The sequence below is a fragment of the Lepisosteus platostomus genome, chromosome 1, assembly GCF_059453375.1.
Source record: "Lepisosteus platostomus isolate fLepPlt1 chromosome 1, fLepPlt1.hap1, whole genome shotgun sequence".
Classification (NCBI taxonomy): Eukaryota; Metazoa; Chordata; class Actinopteri; order Semionotiformes; family Lepisosteidae; genus Lepisosteus; species Lepisosteus platostomus.
The window spans coordinates 42,030,654-42,053,875 of NC_142611.1; the positions used below are offsets into that span (position 1 = coordinate 42,030,654).

General features: G+C 38.7%; 1 protein-coding gene across 1 annotated transcript; it reads left to right on the forward strand.

Moving 5' to 3' along the window:
• The first annotated feature begins 66 nt into the window (after positions 1-66).
• man2b2 (mannosidase, alpha, class 2B, member 2) lies at positions 67-21,874 on the forward strand. Its single transcript, XM_088629023.1, has 19 exons — positions 67-287; positions 2,493-2,639; positions 3,208-3,313; positions 3,808-3,980; positions 5,257-5,372; positions 5,805-5,982; positions 7,378-7,576; positions 8,392-8,582; positions 8,695-8,866; positions 9,109-9,245; positions 9,998-10,275; positions 12,751-12,942; positions 13,079-13,331; positions 13,535-13,645; positions 15,048-15,240; positions 16,008-16,160; positions 17,842-17,954; positions 19,693-19,810; positions 20,750-21,874. Exons 1-19 carry the CDS (start codon positions 156-158, stop codon positions 20,833-20,835), a joined length of 3,048 nt encoding a protein of 1,015 aa, XP_088485149.1. The 5' UTR covers positions 67-155; the 3' UTR covers positions 20,836-21,874.
• Positions 21,875-23,222: the final 1,348 nt, after the last annotated feature.

Sequence of the window (23,222 nt, forward strand, 5' to 3'; positions counted from 1 at the left end):
AAACGTGTAACTCTTTTAAACTGAAGTTTAATAAAGCAGTTTGAACACTTAACCGCCCTTTTGGGAGGAGCGTTTCCCTCCTCGTCATCATTGTCAACAGGGAAGCTGGAGCTGGAGCTGAGATGTGCAAAGGCCGGCATTTATTGTGAATTAAGATGTTTCTTTTTTGTGTTTCTTTGTTTTTTTTGCGGATAGTGTCAGCCTCCGAAAACCATGGAATGGAGAAAATACAGACGTTTGTCATCCCACACAGTCATATGGATGTGGGCTGGGTATATACAATACAGGTAGTGATTACACAGTATTGCACAGTATTTTTTCATGTTTACTGGATTATTGCAGTAATAACTACATATTTTGTATCATATTTCTAGCTGCTGTAGGGGTCCGTGATTTATCTGAACCACAGTTCTCAATTTGGGTTTTTTTCCGCCTTTTTTCGTAATCAGTAATACAGTCTTGTGATTGTTCGGTTGATTCTGGTATTTTATAAAAGAATCCGTTTTTCTAAATGTGTTTATACCAATAACTTTAATTTTTGCGCGAACCATATCCGACTCAGGCCAGAGGTGTTAAGGAAATTAAACCAACGCATCTTGCTAGTTGCACATGATAAATCATATGACACTGTGCCACGTGATATAGTTTACTGGCTGTTCAAAAATGGATATCGAAAGGGCTTTGGTTAAAACTTTTTTGTGAAGCGTGTTATCTGCAATACATTAGTTTTAATGTAGTTGAGAAGGTTCTCTAGTTTAGGCATGAAAACCTCAGAAATAGGACTTGACCAATAGTAGACGTGTCATTTGAATTATTGTATCAATATATTATTATTTTGTAAATATATCTTGTTTTTTGTGTAATTTGTGTGACACTACAGATAAAAACATCAACAAATTCAAGCAATGTGTTTAATAATGTATTAAAAATAGGTAAACATGCAAATGGAAGGTATGTGGATGTGGATTTAAAACTGGCCAGAACAGGAGACACTGTTTTACCCAAAGGGTTGTGGGAGTCAGAAACAATCTACCCAGCTGTGTTATTGAAGCTGATATCTTAGGTTCATTAAGGAAATGGTGTGATAAGATCCTAGGATCACTTACAGTAGGTGCTAAATACCAAATGAGTTGCCACCTCTCATTTGTACCCATTTTTATTTTCTTATTGTGCTTTCAACTAGCATTAACAAATTACTATTTGTTACTTGCAGAATCTCAGCCTAGGTTATACATGCAGATCTATATGAGCTTTCACCAGACCGGCTGAGTTGAAGTTTTCACTCTGGTTTTACAGAGGTGTCCTAAAATACCTCTGGAATATTCCATTGATGGGTAGAGGCCTCCGTCAATTGGATCAAGGAATATCATGAAGGAGTTGTCAGAGCACAGTGTTACACTCCCCAAAATGGATGTTGTTTTTGTATCCTTCTTGATAAATTGTAGTTTTAATAGTGAATTGCGTCTGTTTTTTTTCTGTCAGCTGTATGTTTCGGCCTTCAACATGGTCATTTATACATTTTTTAACGAAAACAGTTATATCTGCTTAGCAGAAACACTCATCCAGAGCAGCATACAGAAAATAGGTTTAAAATATACAGCAAAGAGAAGTGCATTGAAAATGCAATAGGACAATTGGAAAACAAGTACAAAAAAATATTAATAACAATAAGCAATAATGAAGCTGTAAAAATTAAAGATTCAATGCAATGAAAATGAAACTGTCATTAGTAACACTGTGTCAAAGAAATAGAAGGCAATCAGAACTCCAGTTGGTCTAGTTTACCCATCTCTAAAAACACGATAGACACAAGCATGTCCGATAACTCCCAGCCCTCTCTGTTTACTTACATCTACATCTCATTAGCCTGTTAATGCCATGAATGGTTCAGCCAAAAGAAGCCAGCAATATATTTGTTTCCGGTCAACAAGTATCATGAAAATATTCCAGATGTATGCAGTCATGAGTCTTTACAATGCTATATGTTTGCTGCTATTCGTGAAATTTTGAGTTTGAAGAATTGTTTGGTGTGGAATGGCTAACCAGCATACATGGTTTGAAATTTTGTACATTTTTTTTTGGTATTATAAGTGAGGTTTTAAGGACAAAGCCTGGTAAAAAATACAGATTTTCTGTAGTAGAAAATGTATTTTTTGCAGAAAAGTTTTGTTTTATACTGTTGGTTTATTTCTTAGGTGTATCCAACAGTGAGCAGTCTTAAGGTGTTGATGAAACTGTTGAATATACAGTATATGGATTTTGTGATGTGGACAGTGATTGACTATGTTGGTGTTCAGTTTTCTTTATTGATTCCGGGTGTGTCCGCAGGTGTCTAAGTCCAAAGGTTATGACATTTGTTAAACCAATAACAATGTCATTGTAATTTATGAGCTTAACTGGAATGAGAACGTGCAGGCACAGCAGTTCTTCAGCACAAGAACTGAGGACCACTGGGCTAGACAAGCTGTCACAAACCGTGTTCTGTTTAACAGGAAAGCATGCATGCTTATGCAGCCAACGTCTACACTTCTGTTACTGAAGAGCTGACAAAAGAGAGGCACCGCAAGTTCATTGCTGTGGAACAGGAGTTTTTTCGCCTGTGGTGGGACTCCGTGGCTACCGAGCAACACAAAAAACAGGTACAAGAGGATTGTTATCAGAAACAGGATTTAAACAGCCTGGAAAGGATCACTGCTTGTTCAGATCTTGAAAGTCCTAATGCCTTTATGCCCTGTCGACCAATTCCTCATCTAATGCAATCGTAATATATGTTCCAGTGATGGTTTAAAAATCTTTTTCTTACACTATTCCTTCTTGTGATAATAAGATTAAAGTTATGTGTAACATGGCATTCCTATCTTAGAAAAATTGAATAAAATCAACATTCTGGAATTTTAATACAGTACTGATCCATTTTTGGGAAAGCACAAATATTTTAGTGTCCTCAGTCTCCATCTGTCTCCTGTCTCCATCTCCTCTGTCCATACCAAATTGTTCAGTCTCCCAGATACATGGTAGAAATAATTGTTCTTCTTTAACAGTGATTCAGGACAATGTTTATTTACTTACTTCTATGTGCTGTGAATCATGACATTGAAAAAGACAAAAAGCAATGTGCAGTCAGCCTCTCTGTCAGAAAAACGTGGTAAATCACAGAGCTGAGAGGAAAGACAGGTGTTTAATATTGACCTCCTTTATTCTCTTCAGTTGTGGCAGTTGCTGAAAGAAGGACGTCTGGAGTTTATTATAGGAGGGCAGGTGATGCATGATGAAGCTGTGACAGATCTTGAAGACCAAATATTGCAGCTGACTGGTATGTTTAGTGCTTACATTGTGACTTTCATGATGAAAATGAAAAAAAAACACTTACAAGTGTGGTCTTCTCTTTCAAAATGCAAAATTATAATACAATTCCAGCTTCACAAAGAATGTCAGATGCACCCAAGATGAGCTCATTGCTGTGCACACAGTTAATAAAACAATTGAAACTTATTAGATGGAAATTAACAATCAGGGTGATTATTGTGCAAAAGCGGTAATTTAAGCATAGCAGGCGGCTGGGACAGTATTCAGATTTTGAATAAGACCAGGTTGTTTCAATTCATCCATCACACAGTTAAATACAAATGGAAATAACATTTAAATTATTCCCCCTGTGTAACAGTAAAACACCTTTTATATCACACTTCTAAAGGGATAAAGACATTCAGGAGATTTTGGTATGTTCCAGATTATATATATATACGGTGTGAGTACCTTTAAGATGTGCTGTCCTAATTGAGTTTCTCTTTTCCATACCTACTGAAGAGGGCCATGGGTTTCTCTATGAGACTTTTGGAGTGAGACCTCAGTTCTCTTGGCATGTTGACCCCTTTGGAGCCTCAGCAACCACACCAGTGGTCTTTGCACTTGCCGGCTTTAATGCACACCTGATCTCACGCATTGACTATGACCTCAAAGATGATATGCAGAAAAATAAGGTAACTTTCACTATTTCGTCTTTCAGGCTGCGTGTTATAGCATATGTTGAACTACAGTATGTGGTTTTGATTACTGAATACTTTTCAGTTACTCTATAGGATAGTGATATTGTGTTTCTGGCAACAAAAATTAGGAGAGGAAAGTGGGTTTATCAAATTCTATACAGTATATGCTTCCCTTTTTAGTAATCATTGAGTTCCAGTGAGCCTGGAGGCTAATCCAGCAGGCACAGGGAGTCAGGTGGCACTCTAGACAGGATACCAGTATTTCAAAGGAGATGCACAGAGTTACTCATGGGAACAGTTTGGAGTCCCCAGTTGTGCTGTCTATCTTATCTGTGGACTGCGAGAGAAACCTTGAACAAGGGAAAAACATGAAAACTCTTAACTGCCAACCAGATTTAGTCCCAAGACCCATTGTACCAACCATCCCTATTATTTAGAATTTTATAGAAATGTTACCTTTTGTTTAACTTCAGAGAGGTTTTGATAGATATTAATGTGAATAATTTTCAGTAATAAAGCCTTTTAAAAAATGTATGCAAGCCAAGCACATCAGTTTCTTTTAACGTAAATTATTACATTTAAGTTTTAATTTTACAAATGTTAGCTGTGTTTGTTTTACAACGTAGTTTCCTTTCAGCCTGGAAAAGAAGTAGATTCAATTTAAGGTTCTGCATTTCACACCATCTTAATAATTTTAGCTATTAATGTCATTGTTGCTTTTGATGATTTGCCTGTCAGCAATTGTGTGATCTGAATACAGTTCCAGATCAGATCTGTAATGTCTCTGAGTCAATATCAGAACCCAAAATAACAATGAGGTGCAGTCATGTTTTTGCCTGTAAACCTTTATCTTGTAGTCTTTTAAATGCATCTATTCTACATACAGGCCCATTAATGTGGTAAAATTAATATTCATTTGCTTCAGTGCAGTTAAAGTATAAAAATCTCTGAATCACAATTATAGACATAATCTGTTAAATGTTTACTAATTCTGTCATGATACACGGTTAATGACAGCTGTTGTTTGTAATGTAAATTAAGTAGCCAATAACTGACATAAGTAGCTATAATATATCTTGATAAATTTTACATTTTGAACCTGCAGGCAAGAGTTTGCAGCCAAAGTCCTGCAGATATGTATTTTGAGCTGTGATGAACAGAAGATCCATATTATTAGACATGATTAGCAGGGCTTTAATGTCCTTAAATTGGATGTTCTACTGTTGCTTCTGAACCCTCTAACGAGTGCATCTTATGTTTTTGACATCAGAAATTGCAGTTTGTGTGGAGGGGCTCACCATCTCTAGGTGAGAAGCAAGAGATCTTCACTCACATCATGGACCAGTTCAGCTACTGTACTCCATCACACATTCCCTTCTCGGACAGGTTGGGCTTCCTGGCAGTTAGACAACAGCAATGTATTCATTTCTGCAACATTTTTTTAATGTGTTTAACCAGTGACCTAGGGAATATCACACTTGTGTTTTTCCAAATATCTGAAAGCTGAGCTCTTACTTTAAGAATTGTGGGCATGAGAGTCTGCTTTATTCAAAGGTCTGAAAGCTTTATTGGAAAACATAAACTGCACCACTCACCAGCTTTCCATCAGTTTTCAGTAATTTTGCTGAAGACATTTGCCTATTGCTACACTAGCTGCCTGATTCCTGATTTTTGACTCTAGAAAGAGAGTTAATACCAAGGAAATCTGTACTGCACCTGTACCTGCATAAATAGGTTGATCTTTTGCCTTTAAGTCCTTAATCAGTGGCTGAATTGTAAATATTTTTTTGATTCTGGTTGGTTTTCTCACTGTTGCAGGTCGGGATTCTACTGGAATGGTGTGGCCCTTTTTCCTGACCCCCCAAAGGATGGTGTTTATCCTAACATGAGCTTGCCTGTCTCCAACAACAACCTCCATTCCTACGCTGAGACCATGGTGGATAATATCAAACAGAGGGCAGCCTGGTTTAGGACCAAACATGTACTCTGGCCATGGGTAGGTTTAAATGTCCACAACATGGTGTTTTGTTTCACAGCATAATATGATGACGTCGAAACATAATGCAATACGCGGACAAACACTGGGGCATTAATATCTCACAGTGTGGGTTTAGATTTAATTATCCCAATGGAATTTTATAAAACTCAAAAGACACGGATGTAAAATAAGACTTTCCACAACCTCAATTAAGTTGTAGCTCTTTTCATTTTCTTTGCATCCAAGCACTTAATTCATCTCCTGGGCTCCATCCTGGAGCCGCCTGTCTTTGATGGCAAACTATTTTTAGCATTGATTTTATGAAAGTTTCTTTCGCTTCCTTTTCATCAGTTCACCATAGCCGACCTTGTGTTCTCAATTCACCCGGTCGTACTGAGCCATGAGGAGTTTAACTTTTACATCAGAGGTTTTTCGGCCCTGGTTCTGGAGCACCGGAGCTTTCGAAAAAGATAATAAATCAAAACCTTTTTTGAACAAATGCCTTGTGTGATCAAACTTGGTGAATTTTAAGAGAGTTTAAATTTTAAGGCGAGTTCCTTTAACGGTGCAGGTATGCTTCAGGACTGTAATTGAAACAAACAGCTGAAGAACAATTTGAGCTTGAGTTGTACATGAAGTGTACAGGCCTAGCTGTGAGTCCAGTTCTGGACTGGGCCAGCTTCTGTGTGGAGTCTGCACGCTCGCCTCAGGTTTGTGTGTGGGTTTTACAAGTGCTTCAGTCTGCACTAGCATTTCAAGATCTGCTGGACAGGTTAGTCAGCATCTCTGAATTTTTACATGTATGAAATGTGTACTGTAGGTGCATGTGCATGTCCTGCGATGGACTCCTTCTCTGGTGTGGGCCTGCCTTACATCTCCTTCTGGTTTTGGCTTCAATTTTTGCGGTGACTCTTAACCGGAATAAACAGTTTTCAGATGAAGGATGAATGGTTAAATCAGTTAAGGCATTAACTACATCTTGTCTGACAGATGTGTCCGAGAGCAGTTCAAGTAAACTCGTATACAGGTGACATGATAGGCATCAGATGACTTGAATAGTTTTAACTTTAGTGTCTCCTATCACTTACTCTTGAGTGGGTGGCACAGTGGTTAGCATTTGTGGTTAGCTGGGGATGCCATCTGCTTGGAGTTTGCTTGATTTCCCCATGTTCACGTGGGTTTCCTCCCACTGTCCGAAGACCTGCTGGCTTCTGTAAAATTAGCCCTGTTGGGAGTGTGTGCATGTATGTGTGTCCAGGGTGTATCCCGCCTTGCAGCCAATGCTTCCTGGGACCACTGTGACCCTAAATGGTTATAAGAGGGCGCTGAAAGGGATGTGATGTTCTCATTGAATTAGGATAACATGGGACTCCATATTGACAATATTTCCTTTTCTTTCAAAATGTCTAACAGGGCTGTGACAAGCAATTCTTCAATTCCTCAGTTCAGTTTAAGAACATGGATCCTTTGCTGGCTTACATTAACCAGCACAGTGAGGAGTTTGGGGTTACAGTGCAGTATGCCACTCTTGGTGAATACTTTGAAGCTGTTCATAAAGCAAACCTTTCCTGGGATGTAAGAGATAGCCAGGACTTTTTACCTTATTCCACAGGTACGTGTTGAACTGGCATTTTGCTTTAAGGAAATGTAGTCTGTTTAAAAACATATATATAAATAGATTGAGGTTTAAATTGTGTAGCACTGAAGCAAAACTTGTTGCAACACTAGACTACATATGTGGTGTTGCAGAGAGTTGCTGTAGAAACATTGAATTTTATGTAAACCTTTGGAAAAGTTTTGTCTAATCTTTACTATTTGGCACTTTCATTTAACCTTCTTAATATTAACAAGACCCCAGTGTTACAATTATTCTGTTGGGAATGTGTTGTACCAGTCCTCCACAGTCCAACGCCTCCTATAGTTACATTAATAATCATCAGCATTCATCTTAGGAAAATTGTTGGATTGTCCAACAAAGAGAATAATTAGTGCACAGGTAGTTATTAGGTTATGAAATCCAGAAGGCCTTGTAGCATCTAAGGCTCAAAGCTACAATTGTGAGAAAACGTTTGTGAACCCTGAGGAATTATCTAGATTTCTGCATGAATGGCTCCTAAAATGCGATCTGATCTTCATCTAAGTCATCATAATAAATAAAGACAAACAATTGAACAAACAACACACACAACATTTTACATTGTCATATCTGTATTGGAAAAATTGTATTTGTTCTTTATTTATTATGATGACTTAAGATCAGAGCACATTTTAGGAGCCATTCATGCAGAAATCCAGATAATTCCTCAGGGTTCGCAAGCTTCTTCTCACAACAGTATTCATGCGGCCCGGATGTGCGTGTTATCAGACTGGGATGTTAAGGGCTAAACAGAAGCAGGTGGACAATCAGGAAGCTTTGTTTGTCAACAGATCCCTTTCAGGCTTGGACGGGGTTTTACGCCTCTCGGAATGTGCTGAAGGGAGCGGCTCGCAGGGCGAGCTCTCTTCTGTTTGCGGCGGAGTCGCTGTTCACAAGGTACAGGATAATGTTCCCGGACGGACCGATCCCCAAAGAGTGGGCTCTGCAGCAGCTGCGAGCCCTCCGATGGGCCGTCTCTGAGGTATCTACTGTCAATAGACTAGTTGGGTATTTCTGAAAGTAAACCCATCTCTTTCTTGCACCACCTGTTTTTTTTTAACCAAAAAAATAACAAATGTTTCCTTCACGGTGAGGTTCAACATCACGATGGAATCACGGGGACAGAGTCCCCCAAAGTTGCGGACATGTACATAGACCATCTTGCCCAGGGAATGATGGCAGTGCAAGAGCTAATGGCTGCAGTTTTCCTATTACCAAAGGGAGGTGGCGCGCCGTTCACATACAGCCAAGAAACCGCGAGTAAAGGTACATTCTGGTTTTGCAAAATGAGCAGTACACCATGGCGAAGTGGCACTAAATGCAGAGCACTTTTGCCAGGGTTTCATTTTAAATTCAGTACCATACCAAATGCAGGTAGTTCTTCAGTACTGCATTGTATTGAACCTTTCAGTTACGAGGAAGGGAATCAAAATGAATGACCTCGAAGCAGGAACTTACATTTTTAAAGTTGAATTGCATTTATATTGATTGTGTTGTCTTAAAAACAGATTCTTCTCAGGATCCTGAACAGCACATCATAGTCTATAACCCCTTGGCATGGAATACCACTACATTCATCAACGTTACAGTGACCTTCCCAGTGGCCAGGGTGTATGATGAAGATGGAAAGCCTGTTCCCACACAGGTACTGCAGATAATTTAAGCAGGGAGTCACAATACACTTCAAGATTATAATGCAAGCAATACATTAGGGTACTAGTATTAAAAAAACAAGTTTTAAAATAAATAAGATCTATATTTTATTACTATTTCTCAAAAGGTCCTTTGGCCTTGATGTGTCTTGTCACATGTCACATAAATGTCACAAATAGACATTTATGGCTAATTAACACTGACCTCAGGAGATGCTTCATCTAACAGAGGATTGTGGGACTTTGGAACCAACTCCCAAGTCATGTGGTTGAAGCCGATTCCATAGAGTCCTATAAGAAAGAATTATAAATCTTCCAATAGTAGGTACCAGTAACCAAAAGAGCCATCTGGGCCAATTTGCATCCCACTTGTAACCTTTATTCCAGAGCCTCGTAAGATTTAATTAAATTTCTGATATTCTCAAGAGATATTCTTACCTTAAACCGTGTGCAGTACTTCGGTACCATTGTTAATTTTAAAGTACGTGATACTTTCCATTTTTCCTGTAGGTGTAATGCAATGATATAGTAAAGAAATGGCAACTGCCATTACCAGATAGTTCCTGCAACTGTAGGAAAATCATCACTATACTTTCAGAAGCTACTTAATTCAGTTTTGAATGAATACACACAACTTCACGTTGAACTACCTCTATTTGTGTCACCTCTTTTTACACAGTTCATTTTTTCGCTAATCATAATTCCGTCACGGATGACTTGCAAACATTTTTTTTTTCTTTAATAGATCCAGAAATCTCCTGAATCTGTTTCTGTGTATGATTTGTATATCCTCGTGAATTTAAGTGGACTGCAGTACAAGAAATACGTAATAAAATTTTCGACATCACCCCGCTGCAAAGACTCTGAGTCTTGGCCAACTTGTTTTGGAAGAGTGGTGAAATTTGACCGCCAGAAAGTTAAGAGTTCAAAAATAACAGGCCGGAGGCTTCTACCTGTCATGAATAGATGCTATATGGTGATGATTGACCTGGACACAAACTTGCTCCAAAGCATAAGAGATAGGTGAGTTGCGTGCTATGACTTAAGATGTATCACAGTTGTTTAGTTATGTTCTCACTGTTTTTTTTTCTGAAATGTAACTAACCTTGCTTGTGATTACTCTGTATTTGTAACATGCTGTGGTTCAGTTCAGCTGAATCTCTAAATGGAGGTTATTGTGTACTGTTCTGTTGTAGCAGGCTACCTGTATTAAGAGCTGCAGTAACCAGAGACTACCACTAGAGGTCGTAGCTTCAGAACACTTTTTTGATTTATTGTTGTAAACCATTATCAATGGTAGATAATTGTGAGAGAGATGGTGTCTTTATTATCCTCGGAGGGGCAAGCTGTTTTACAGCAGCAGTGTTGGTGTACAGACAAACACAAAAAAAGAGACAGGAACAACAATATACATATTTACATAGAAAGTCCAGATTTAAGTATATGACTACAGGTATGAATGATAACTTAAATTTATTGGTTTTGGTGTTGGGGAGTCAGTATCTGCACTCTGATGGGAGTAACTGGAAATTACTAAGACAATCAGTCTTAGCAAATAAAAATGAAATTATAAACATGAAACAAAACAAAAAAAATAAAAATAAAATAAAATCTACAGACGTATTAAAGACATTTACAACAAAGACATATCATAAAATATTTACATAAACTGTAAACATATGGAGGATTATTGGGAGACAGACTCACTGTTCCTCAGGCTGTGACAGGAGATCACATACTGGGCTGCCAGTTCAACTGATTTCCCTCCCCCTTCTCCCAGTAGGATTGGGACCCGTTGTGATTCTGGCAGGTGTGGGGACTCTGGGATTAGATTTCTGAATTTAGGGAAGAATGCTTCTCTAATCCCAGAGTATCTGTCACTGTGCAATTTATCAAGGATTGGTCCGTGGCTCCACTCATAAATTTGCAGCAGGCTGACAATGCCAGAGTCGTCTGCAAATTTGATTATGTGTCTTGAGTGGTGATAGCTCTTGCTATCATTTGTGTATAGAACAAAGAGTAAGGGAGACAATACACATCCTTGGGGGGGACCCAGTAGAGGAATGCCTTTTGATGGATTAAACATTGTTGACTCTCACCCTCTGGGTTCTGTCAGTTGGGAAATCGGTAACCCAGCTGACAAGGCTGAGATCAAGACCAAAGTTTGACAATAGCTTTGTTTGTGATTGATTGTTTGTAGTATAGGATGTGCATGTTTGTCTTGGTATACATGTGTGTGTTTGTGTCACAGTAGACAGAAGTAAGAGCAAGTTTCACAGAATGTTGGGGGTGGGTGATAGCTACTCTCTCTAGTGTGGGGGTACCCAAGCGAGGGGTCTTTTGCTATCCAGTGATGGGGTACCTAGCCTACCATTTCTGTAAGTGGACACTTAATTGAAATAACAAGCTGCCTGATTGGAACTTACTTGTTGAACACTGTATTTACTGGCAACTCCACACATGATAAAGAGCTGAAAACAATGAAGAGTTCACAGTTATCCTTTTATTGGGACAGTTAAGAGTTTAGCTGAAACAAAAGTGAGCATGTGTGTGGTTCTCCAGGTTATGGATTAGGACCCAGCTGTAATGCAGGGGTGTCTTCTAGATTCTGTTCTAACTTGAGCTCCAAGATACAAAAGTGTTTTAAATATTTTGAAGACCTGTGTAATTGTAATACTTCAAACCTGCTTAAAGGATATTTTTGAAGTACCATTAATGAAATCAGTTTTGAGCAATCAGCTTTAAAGGAACTTAAGAAACATCCTATATATTGATGCAGAAACGTAATTGTTCAACTGACAGCTCATTTTGAAACAGAAATCAGGAGACACTATGACCTCCAGGGACCCTAACACTTCTGCTCTGGGGCCTTCATTGTATTTCTATGGGACAAAGTTCTTTCTGTTTTCTGTTTAGTTTATTCTAGAGAAGATTTTGTGATTTATTTTGTTGAACACCTTCCTTTCAAATAAAACCAGGATTGTTCTGGACCTGAAAATTTAACATCAGAGTCCTCTGCCACCTCCATTATCAGTTTCATGTGATGAGGTCCTGAGCCTGCAACAGGGATCTTCCACAGCATGTGAAACAGAAATCTAAACAAAGAGGAATGTCTCAGAGAAAAGCTGAAGCTGTTAATATAGTAAAAAAGTGAGGTTAAACGAGTAGACGCTGGTGATGTCGTTAATTGTGACCAAACTGGTGGAGATGGATGAAAGAAAGCAGACACAGAAGACTCGATTGGAAAGTTGACACTCATTTAACATACAAAAACAAACATTAACAGTTCTTTTCCTTCATTGAATTTACCACTCTATATAAATTAGTAAATCATGTTCATTAATATATTGAGATCTTCTGAAGGTCCTGTTGTTAGCCGAATAAAATGTCTACATTGATTGCCCATTCTCATCTGTAAAGGCATACTGTGCAAGTATTTACTTGAGTTCCATAAGTCCAGTTATTTCACTGTGATTTGAAAGTGTTTCTTCTTTCCAGGACAAGTCAGAAAACTGTAAAGTTGACCCAGGATTTTGCAGAGTACTATGTCAATGGGGATGTCCAGCAGGGACCCATCTCTGACAATTACATTTTCACTGCCCGTGGGTCAGCTGTCCCTGTTTTTAAAGCTGTTGGTATGGAAATTGTTCCTGGGAAGCTTGTGACAGAGATAAGACAGTACTTCTACAGGTACCGTACTTTTTTTTTTCTTTTTGAAAGCCTCAAAGTTATCAAATTGCCAGGATGCAGTTTTTTTATAATGCCTGTATAAAGTTATCAAAAATGTTTTAAGTCTGGATTCTTGTCTGCTTGTTGCTTTCTTCAGAGAAGAGACTGACAAGAACTACAGATATGCCATGTACACAAGACTCTACAGCGTGCCGGAAGAGTATGAAGGGGATTTGGTGTGTCATCGTATAGAGCAGAGTTATAAAATTGGCCCACTAGAAGTGAACAGAGAAGCTATCTTGAGGACTGTCACTGATCTGAGAAATAACAAGACTATATTTACAGACAACAATGGATTCCAGATGCTGAAGAGACAACACAAAATGTTTAAGAACAATACTGTGGCGAGAGTGAGTAAGAACATCTACTTTTTGCTCCACCTGTATTTATTTCAGTGCATTGTTTAAGACAAAATGAATCTGGTCAGATGTGGTATTACATTTTAAGAAACCAGAAGCTATTTTTAGTACATTGTGTGTCGTGTGCTTTTGGTCCTTACTTTTAAGGTCTTTTTCGTGTCCATTTGTATTTTACTTTATGTTCCTTATTGCAGAACTATTATCCAATGGTGCGTACTGCTTACATTGAAGACAACTCGATGAGGCTGGTATTTCTAAGTGAGAGATCACATGGAGTCTCCAGTCAAGATCATGGTCAAGTCGAGGTGAGACCCTTGATTTTCTGTCACTAGAAATGATTGTTTGTTAATTGAAACACTACACAAGCAAGAAATCACTGGTTAAAAGAGTTTAGCAATATTGTAAGAAGTTCACTGTACATACTTGGGCCCTGTATTCAAAGTGTGTATGTGCCTGAATCTCTTATGGTTTACTTAGGAACCAGTTTCTTTAATAATTATAGTTTTAAGTTTTTTAGATTTTTGTTTTTGTTCATGAGGAAATAAACAAATACAAAATCAGAGGACAATTGTTTTTTTTTCTCTTAAACATTATCATTTTGTGCTTTCGATAATATAACTGAATGCTGAAGCAAATAGCAAGCTTTTGTCTGACAACGGAATAATTGATGCCTATAGGATTTCAAATTCTAGGTTTTTTCTATTAAAGAATGAACAGATACAGTAAATTAATAGAGTAGGAGTTTTGAATACAGTGGAAATATGACTAAACATCATGGTAGCACAGTAGAAAGCATTGCTGTCTCACAGTGCTGGGGCCCTGGGTTCAATTCCTGGGGTGCTATCTGTGTGGAGTTTTTATGTTCTCCGTGTGTTCCTGTGGGTTTGTCGGAACGTTTCAGATTCCTCCCACAGACATACTGGTAGGTTAATTGGCTTCTGGGAAAACTGGCCCTGTTGTGAGTGTATGTGTGTCTGTGTCTATAATAGACTGGTGTCCCATACAGGATGTACCTTACCCTGCACCCGTTGCTTGCTGGGATAGGCTCCTGCTCCCCCCATGACCTTGAATTGGAAGAAGCGGTCAGAAAATGGGTGGATGAAAATATGATTTTAAGATGTATTTTTACTGCACGTATAGATTTACAGCCCATGAACAAACTGGGCTCTCTGTGGGTTTTTCATGTCCAACCACAGTTTTCCTAAACAAATTACACTCCCTGTTTTATCTAATGGGCAACGTCTGGGTGACATTGCACGTGTTCTTATTCCAATAGCCTGATTATGCATGTCTGTTTCTGCTTTTGAGTAATATATAGTAAGTAATTTTTAACTGTTTGAGAGCTGGTCAAATTTAGCAATGGTGGTTTCTTCAAAACCTTAGAAAAAGGTTTTGGTATTTTGTCTGCAGTGCTGAGTGCAATGGCAGCCATATTGCAGGGCAGAAGCAACAATGAAATCTTGCTTTGAGCAGCGATCCACTGGGAACCTACCCCGGTTGTTTTAATTTGGTTTTAATATGCTCCCACAGTTGGGCTGGTTTGTAAATCTGTATTAAATTAATAACCACAAGCCTAAATAAGACAAATTATTGTGGTTGTCACTTCCCTTTTTAATCTAAGTGCGTGTGTACTTCAACCATATCAAAAACGCAAGGTTGTATTTGTGTACCTGGCCTGAGACAGACAGGGGTGTCATTGTGTTTCAGGTCATGCTTCATCGAAGGTTGTGGAACAATCAGAAGTGGAATCTGGGATATAATCTAACTCTGAATGACACCTCCATTGTGCAGCCTGTCCTATGGATGATTCTGGGGTCTAAGTCCATGACTTCATCTCTCTACCAAAGAAATTCAGTGGCTCTTGAACACAGGCCTGTGGTTATGCTAATTGACACTCCAAGTAAGACATGTTTTTCCTGATAATTCCACTTTAAAAACTGCAGTTGTGCTTGGTTATTTTAATGTATTTTAAAAGACGTGTAAAATGTTGCTGAAATGCTGAAAATATTCAGTTTGTAAAATGTCTGCATAGTTATTCTTGAGACAGTTCCAGATTTTAGAAAATTAAAAAACCAACCCAAAGGACCACTGAGCAACTATAATTGCAATATAGCAACTAGCAAGTACAACATCATCCATTTAGATTCATGATTTGTATTAGGATCCATGCAATGTTTTTGTTTTGTTACATTCATAAACTCAGTGTTCCGCAATGTGGAAATATAAAAACATCTGAGTCCTGGAAGAAGATACTCCAAGTTGCTGAAAGCAGCTTCTGTGGTCCAAGTTGCTCCAGGCCTCTGGTGTTGTTAGATTTCTTCATTCTAGAAATTGCTGACAATGCAGTAAAGCAAACAGATGGCAAAGAATCTTTAAACAAATAAGGCAAGTGGTTGTTGTTAATATAGTGATAATTTTGTGATACTGTGATAATTATCACTTCAAAGAAAGACATTGATAAATTGCAAACACTTACACAGCTCAAAATCAATGCTTATTAATATCCTGTAGTGAACACTGATAATATTAAGATCTGGAATCACATGATATCCATTTATTGCGGAGTTCACCTCTTCTGATGTGCACTCTAAAACTCTGCTTATGAATTGTGTTCACGCTTTGGGTAATTAGGACTTTTAACTTTAGTCCCTCAACACTCAATTCCAGGAAAGGCCTGGACTGCCACAGAGCCCAAAGAACATACCGGCCTTCCAGTACAGCCTGTTACTCTCCCAGTAAACCTTCATCTTCTCAGTCTCAGTGTTCCAGGCTGGAGGTACAGCTCAAACCACACCAGACATTGGAGAGACGTTCTGCAAGGTACTTTTTATGTGACATTTCGTATTATTTTAGATAAAAACAATTTGATTTAATTGAATTACCAGGTGCATTATATTCCTTTGTGACAAGTTAGGGAAATAGTTAGGCTCTCCCATCCATCCAGGACATTTATGACAGAAGGTGCTTGGGGAAAGCTCTAAGCATCATCAAAGACCCCACACACCCCAGCTACATACTGTGTGACCCTCTACCATATGGAAAACATTACCGGAGCATCCGGGCCTGGACTACCCCCACAGTATCAAACTATTAAACTCCCAGCCTCTCTCACCCACGATCTGAATCCTTACAGTGCCTTCTCTCTTTATCAAAACTCAAACACACATTGAAATCTACCTCTACCTCACAGTCAAGATGTTGACTCCCCATAATTTTCTATTCTTTATTTCGTTCTGTTGATGTATGATTTTGCACAACTGATGTTGTTTTGCACATTATCTGATGTTGTGTTGCACATTGTCTGCTGTCTCTCTCTTTCTTTCCTTATACAATTGTATTGTTGTTTTTTTGTACTGCTTACCGTCTGAGAGCTAGCTAATTAGCTTAAAACATTTTATTATACCATATACCAGTGTATGAGTATAATGACAATAAACTTGAACTTGAAATAGGGGTGTGAAGTTCTAACAGTTACCACAAGAGTGTGCCATCAACTCAGGATACGGGCTGTAAAGAGCTCTAATAACACTGCACATGAGAATCCAGGGAGCGATAAAGGCTGATTGAGGAATCCAGTCATACTCTCAGGTGTGCCCCATTAATCCCAGGGTTATAGCAAGGCATCTGAAAGAATGAGTGTTGATGGAGCTGTAGACTCTTCAGAGTGAGGTGACTGCAGAACCTTTAAGATTTACTGTATTGAAGAGCAGAGTAACTCTCTCGGGAAGAGAGAGAGAACCAGGAAGAGGAAAAGCTCCTTTGACCGAAAAGAATAATATTTTGTTCTCCCCAAAAATGCTTCATCTAAAGGAAATCATAACTGCCATCTCAGGTATAAAGAAAGGAAAACCCAGTTAGTTATCTGCATTTGCCCATGACCATGTCCAGTAGCTTCCTAGTCCTGGTCCTGAGGGTACTCTTAAATAAAACTGTACCTACTGATTTTTGTTCTGACTGGGCCATCTATTATCAGTGCCGTATTGTACATTTAACACTTAAGCTTGCTGGCTTAGACCGTTTTCTGTACTCAGTCCTTGGTTTTAAAAGTACAATAATTAAAGTGCATTACTTTCAACAGCTCCAATACACCAAATCTGATTAAGCCTCTCCTGTATTTGCCAATTAAGAACTTGCTCCCTTATTTCTGACTAGAGAGGTCTCCATAGCTCGTAGATTGATGCTGAACGAGTCAGTGTTTTTTTGTTCTTTCCTCTTCAGTCCAGTTGATTTTATTTCAGCTAGCACACCTGAATGAGGGGGGTCCAAGTCTCATTCAGCTTTTCAAGGTCTGAAAGCAATTTAAAAAAGACCTACCACAGAATATTTCAAAATCAAATCAGCAAAAACATGGCAGCAATGTTATCCACCATGCTGTCCTGTGCTGTATAGATACAGATATTGTGTTAACTATCGCTGCCTGTTTATTCACCAAAGCATTGATCGCACAAATAAAAAATACGGTTTTAGGTAGAAAAATATTTACAGTGTTTCATTCTTTAAGGTAAAACAAGAAAAGCAGATCCTGACTTTGACCGAGTATTGCTAAGGATCATGCATCTCTATGAAGAAGGCGAGGACCCTGTTCTGTCACAGCCTGTCACTGTAAACCTGAAGGTACTGGAAAAAGCTTTATAGTTGTTTAATTTTTTATAGTTTTTTTTATTTAAACTCCCTGTAGCACCTGTAGGAGTTTTGTGAATTTACTGCGACAATTTAATAGTTGTAACAGTAAATTATGAGGTATGGTTCTTTATGGCTATTAGGAATCAATAATCAGAACAATCGGCAATTAGGAAGAGGTACTTGCTGCAGGCTAGACCTTGGCTGAATTCTGTCTTTATGTAACGAGAACTGTTCCTTATCAGGAAGACAAACATCCCTAAATCAGTGCACCAACATGAATGACTCTCTGTGGCTTGGACCACAGAGATGAGAGAGAGGGACCTTTTCTGTCTTATTAATAAGCATTGCCTCTATATACCTTAAGTAACTCATATCCCTGTCTTAGGTTATTTCTGTAGGTGGACATAATAACTGTTTAAGAAAGCATTTCTTTTATAGTCTCCTGTAGAGAACTAGAAAATCCCTTCTGTCTACCCCTGTAGAATCCCATCCCATGAGAGCTTAATTCAATTCAATTCAAGGTGCTTTATTAGCATGACCGATGGGTACAATCAGTGTTGCCAAAGCAAATAAAAATAATAAAATTAACATGGAACAAAACAAAAAATAGAAGTAAAATAAAACTACAGACATATTACAGACATTTACAACAAAGACATATTATAAAATATTGACATATACTGTAGGTGGCTGGAGCTTTATTGGGAGACAGACTCACTGTTCCTCAGGCTGTGACAGGAGATCACATACTGGGCTGCCAGATCAACTGAGTTCCCTCCTCCCTCTCCCAGTAGGATTGGGACCCGTTGTGACTCTGGCAGGTGTGGGAACTCTGGGATTAGATTTCTGAATTTCGGGAAGAATGTTTCTCTAATCCCAGAGTATCTGTCACAGTGCAGTAGGAAGTGCACCTCTGTCTCTATTTCTCCCCGCTGGCAGTGGGAGCACAGCCTGTCCTCTCTGGGCAGCCAGGTCTGCCTGGGTCGCCCAGTTTCTATGGCCAGGCTGTGGTCACTGAGCCTGTACTTTGTCAGGGTCTGTTTCTGTTTGTTATTTTTTATTTTGGTCAAATATTCAGCTAGTGTGTATTGTCTGTTTAGGGTTCTGTAGCATTCCAGTTTATGTTGTGTTTGTGTGTGTATGTCCCAGTGTGTGAGATATTGCTGTTTGATCTGTGCTGTGATGTGGTTGAGTCTGGGTTGTGGTGCTCTAGCAGTGCTGTCCTGAGGCTGGTTAGTGTCGGTGTGGCTCAGGTCAGTGAGCCTCAGGACCAGCTGGCTCAGGGGGCTCTGTTTTGGGCTCAGCTCTTGGCTCAGCAGGGCTTTGTGGTGGTAAATATCACCACAATGTGTTGAGCCTAAACCTCCAGATAGGGAAATAATGGGGGGGGGGGTTGGGAATACTGTCTTTTATCTTGGTAAACACCTGTATCAGTGCTGGCCTTTGTCCTGTTCTCAGCTTTTTCAATGAGCATAAAGGGCTGTTCTTTTAAAAGTAGAAATAAGTTATTCGATGTGTTGTTGTGTACAGGTTCAAATTATAGGTCTTGCATTTCATTTTTACTTTCTGCCCTCTTTCACAATTCATATCATAAGCCTCTTTTAGGAACAGAAGATGCTATGAATTCATGTTCTGTACATGTGCCTGTTTCCCGTGAAGAGTATCTGAATGGAACTGAAAGACCCAAGCATAGCATAGCCATTGACCATGTCTTTAAATGTGTGAACAGGAAGTCCTGAGGAGCTTGGGCCCAGTGAGCTCAATGGAAGAACGTTCTCTCACAGCAACCTGGAATCTCTCAGAGCTTAGAAGATGGAAGTGGAGGACAACACCAAAGAATGTCGAGGGTGAGTTTAATTGCATTTCATCAGAAATTTGAATCAGCATTGTTGGTTGCTTAGGTTAGTCATATTCACAAATCCTTATGCTCGGGTTCAGAATGTACCACTATTGTAAACGTCTGGTTTTGAAAAATAATGCATGATTTAGGCTGGTTCAGACCATTTTGCAATGATTCATAGACATGATTTGGTTTGTTCATTAAAAATTGTGAAGCAATGTCTCAATCAGCTTAATAATGCACATTACACGGTAGAAATTGGATGTTTTTTTTTTAATTAAAAAGCAAGCATAACAAATTCCATAATGGAATAGTACCTCAAATGTTTTATAAATATTCCCTTACCTTAACTTCAACCCTAACACTGTTTACAGCTACTTAAGACTGAACTCTAGATTTTAACAGTAAGCCAAGTTGAATTTGAATTGAAAACAGAGAAAGAAATCTAGAACAGAGGAAATCTAAAGATGCTGACATCCAATTTCTTTACAGCTTTATCTAATAAATTTTGTGAGGGAGCCAGAGCCTATCCAGGCGAGCAACGAGTGCAAGGCAGTATACACCCTGGATGGGACGTCAGTCCATCACAGGGCAGACAAACAGGCACAAACACACACTCACACCAGGGTTAATTTAAAAAAAAAAGGCAATTAACCTTCCACTGCGTCTTTGGACTGTGGGTGGAAACCAGAGTACCTAGAGGGAACCCAAGCGAACTTGCAGAGAACATACAAACTCCACACAGATAGCACCCCAGGAATTGAATGGTAGGCCCCAGCACTGCAAGGCAGCAATGCTAATCACTGCACCACCACAACACTGCATATGAAGAAGTAATGTTTAATAAAATTTATTAAAATAATGAATAGCCATCATCATTTCACATACAAAGAGCGTTTTGAAGTATCTAAGCATTATGTAATGTTTTTGTTTGCTTTCTTTCCAGAGCTGAAAAATCCTTCGGTTACAGAAGACTTCACTGTTACAATATCGCCTAAGGAAATCAGGACATTTTTTGTGCACTTTAATTAGCAATTAAAATATGCCAGTAATCTTCTATGAAGATGGCTTACCATAATTTTGACTTTCAAGAATCTAAATATTGAAAATATCCAAAGATAGGCATTATCAATGCTTTTTAGTTTCCTTCTTTTCACCTTCAGCGATGTGACAGTTGAGCAGAAAGATCAGCTAGCAACAATAAAATAACAAGGAACAGCCTCTGTCGTGTAATTGACCTTTTTTTGGTAGCATTTTCTGTAAGTAAATGCTTACATCTTCCTTAAATCATTACTCACTGCTGGATGAAGATCTCCCCTAAGCTATTCAAAGAACATCTGTTCATAGTTATCTGTAACCACCTGTATTTTCAGAACATACTAATTTAATTCTGCCATCTGACATGAGTTGGAAATTTGGTCTCCAGGAATCCTTTTTAGCATTTAACTGACCTGCTCTGTCCCACTCTAATTGTAATATGTCATATCCTTATGATTCAAGCATGCTTCTGTATCCATTTACATATTAACAGTGAAGCTGTGAATCATTTCAGTATCTGTAAAATGGAGGTTGTAGTTTTGACGGTATTCCAGACATCATGTTTTAATTTTAAATAGATTCTGACACTACAGTATATCTCTTTAGCAGATTGGAAGGGCATTGTTTACTTATAATGGCTTGGAGTTCATTAGGTCTCTGCTGTAATACAAAATTGTGTAATACTACCCTGTTGTTCATTTGTCTACTTAGCAGATGCCTTTATTCAAAGCAGTTAGCAAAAAATAATTACAGCTTTTGAGTTACACAGATTTAGAGATTTTAGGAGAAAGATTATTGCATCCAAATACAAATCTTTGTCACTTCATCCCATTTGATTCCTGTGGTAGTTAGTCAAACATTGCTCTGTGCAGTTGTAGCAGTGACTTGACCCACATATGGATTACATGTTTAGTCAATGGTTTATTTTTATTCTAAGGTGTGTAAAAATACTGCACACTGTAACTATAAGTTGTAAACATTTTATTGTTTTTTTTTCTTCCTAAAAACATTAAACATTACTGTTTGCAATTGATTATATGAAGTTTGTGGTTTTTCAAGCAAAAGCTGTGCCATACAGGCCAGATGTCTTTGACTGAGAGACGGACTATGCATTGTCTATGGCTAAAACAGATGAACAGAAAGAATTCTAAAGTTTTCTCTCTCCTTGCACATCAGCTGAGTGAGTAAAGTTTTGTCTTCATGTTCCATCTTGCATTCTCAGGAAATCATTCTGTTGTCATTGGTACCTAACAATTTTTTAATTTCACAAAGCAATTACAACACCTAACAAGAAAATGCATTTCCTCAGCTGAGAGCCAACCCCCTAGGCTTTAGGACAAGGACGTCAGAGGAGACATGAGAAGGAGAAGGTAACCAACCTTAGCTAGCAGCCATATCACCCTGCAACTCACAACTGGGAGCCCGCTGAAGCTAAGCAGGTGTAAGCCTGGTCAGTACCTGGATGGGGGACCTCCTGGGAAAGGTTGCTGCTGTTGGTGTTAGTGGAGTCAGCAGGGGGTGCTCACCCTGCAGTCTGTGTGAGTCCTAATGCCCCAGTATAGTGACTGGGACACTATACTGCAAACAGGCACCGTCCTTCAAATGAGACGTAAAACTGAGGTCCTGACTCTCCGTGGTCATTAAAAATCCCACGGCGTTTCTCGAAAAGAGTAGGAGTGTAACCCTGGTGTCCTGGCCAAATTTCCCATTGGTTCTTACCAATCATGGCCTCCTAATAATCCCCATATATGAATTGGCTTCATTACTCTGCTCTCCTCCCCACTAATAGCTGATGTGTGGTGAGCGTTCTGGTCCCGTCGCATCATCCAGGTGGGGCTGCACATTGGTGTTGGAGGAGGAAAGTTCCCATTACCTGTAAAGCGCTTTGAGTAGAGTGTCCAGAAAAGTGCTACAGTATAAATGTGTAAGCTATTATTATTATTATGATTATTATAACCAACATTGAGCTAAGGTGGTGATTGAGTGGAGGAGGAATGCTACAAAGACAAAATACAAGGAAAAGAGTGGTTTTCAGGAAGTTATATCTTGGTAGATTACAAGTTATACTCCATTGAAAACCATGCTCAAGTTGCTTCATTTTAGCATTGAGCTTCTGTAAATCAAATTATGATTCCATTTGTAGCATATTCTTTTAATAGAGACTGTTTATACTGCAAAACAAGTTTTGAAAGAGAATTTTAATATAAAAAATAATAATTTAATTAAAAAAATATATTTTCATTAATTATGTGAAGCGTCATTTTTTAACTTTGTCAAATATCTTAAACAAACTGTTAGACTTGCATGATGCTCTTTTGTTGCGGTTTTGTTTGTTGTGCACATGAAGACATGACTTCCTCTACCCTTGACAAGTCAGTTGC

What these genes read in the sequence shown, in the direction of transcription:
- man2b2 (XM_088629023.1), top strand. Translation starts at nt 156, where the DNA reads ATGTTTCTTTTTTGTGTTTCTTTGTTTTTTTTGCGGATAGTGTCAGCC. An exon ending in GCTGGGTATATACAATACAG is followed by an intron (nt 288 to 2,492) that starts GTAGTGATTACA and finishes TCTGTTTAACAG; the next exon opens with GAAAGCATGCATGCTTATGC. An exon ending in ATGATATGCAGAAAAATAAG is followed by an intron (nt 3,981 to 5,256) that starts GTAACTTTCACT and finishes TTTTGACATCAG; the next exon opens with AAATTGCAGTTTGTGTGGAG.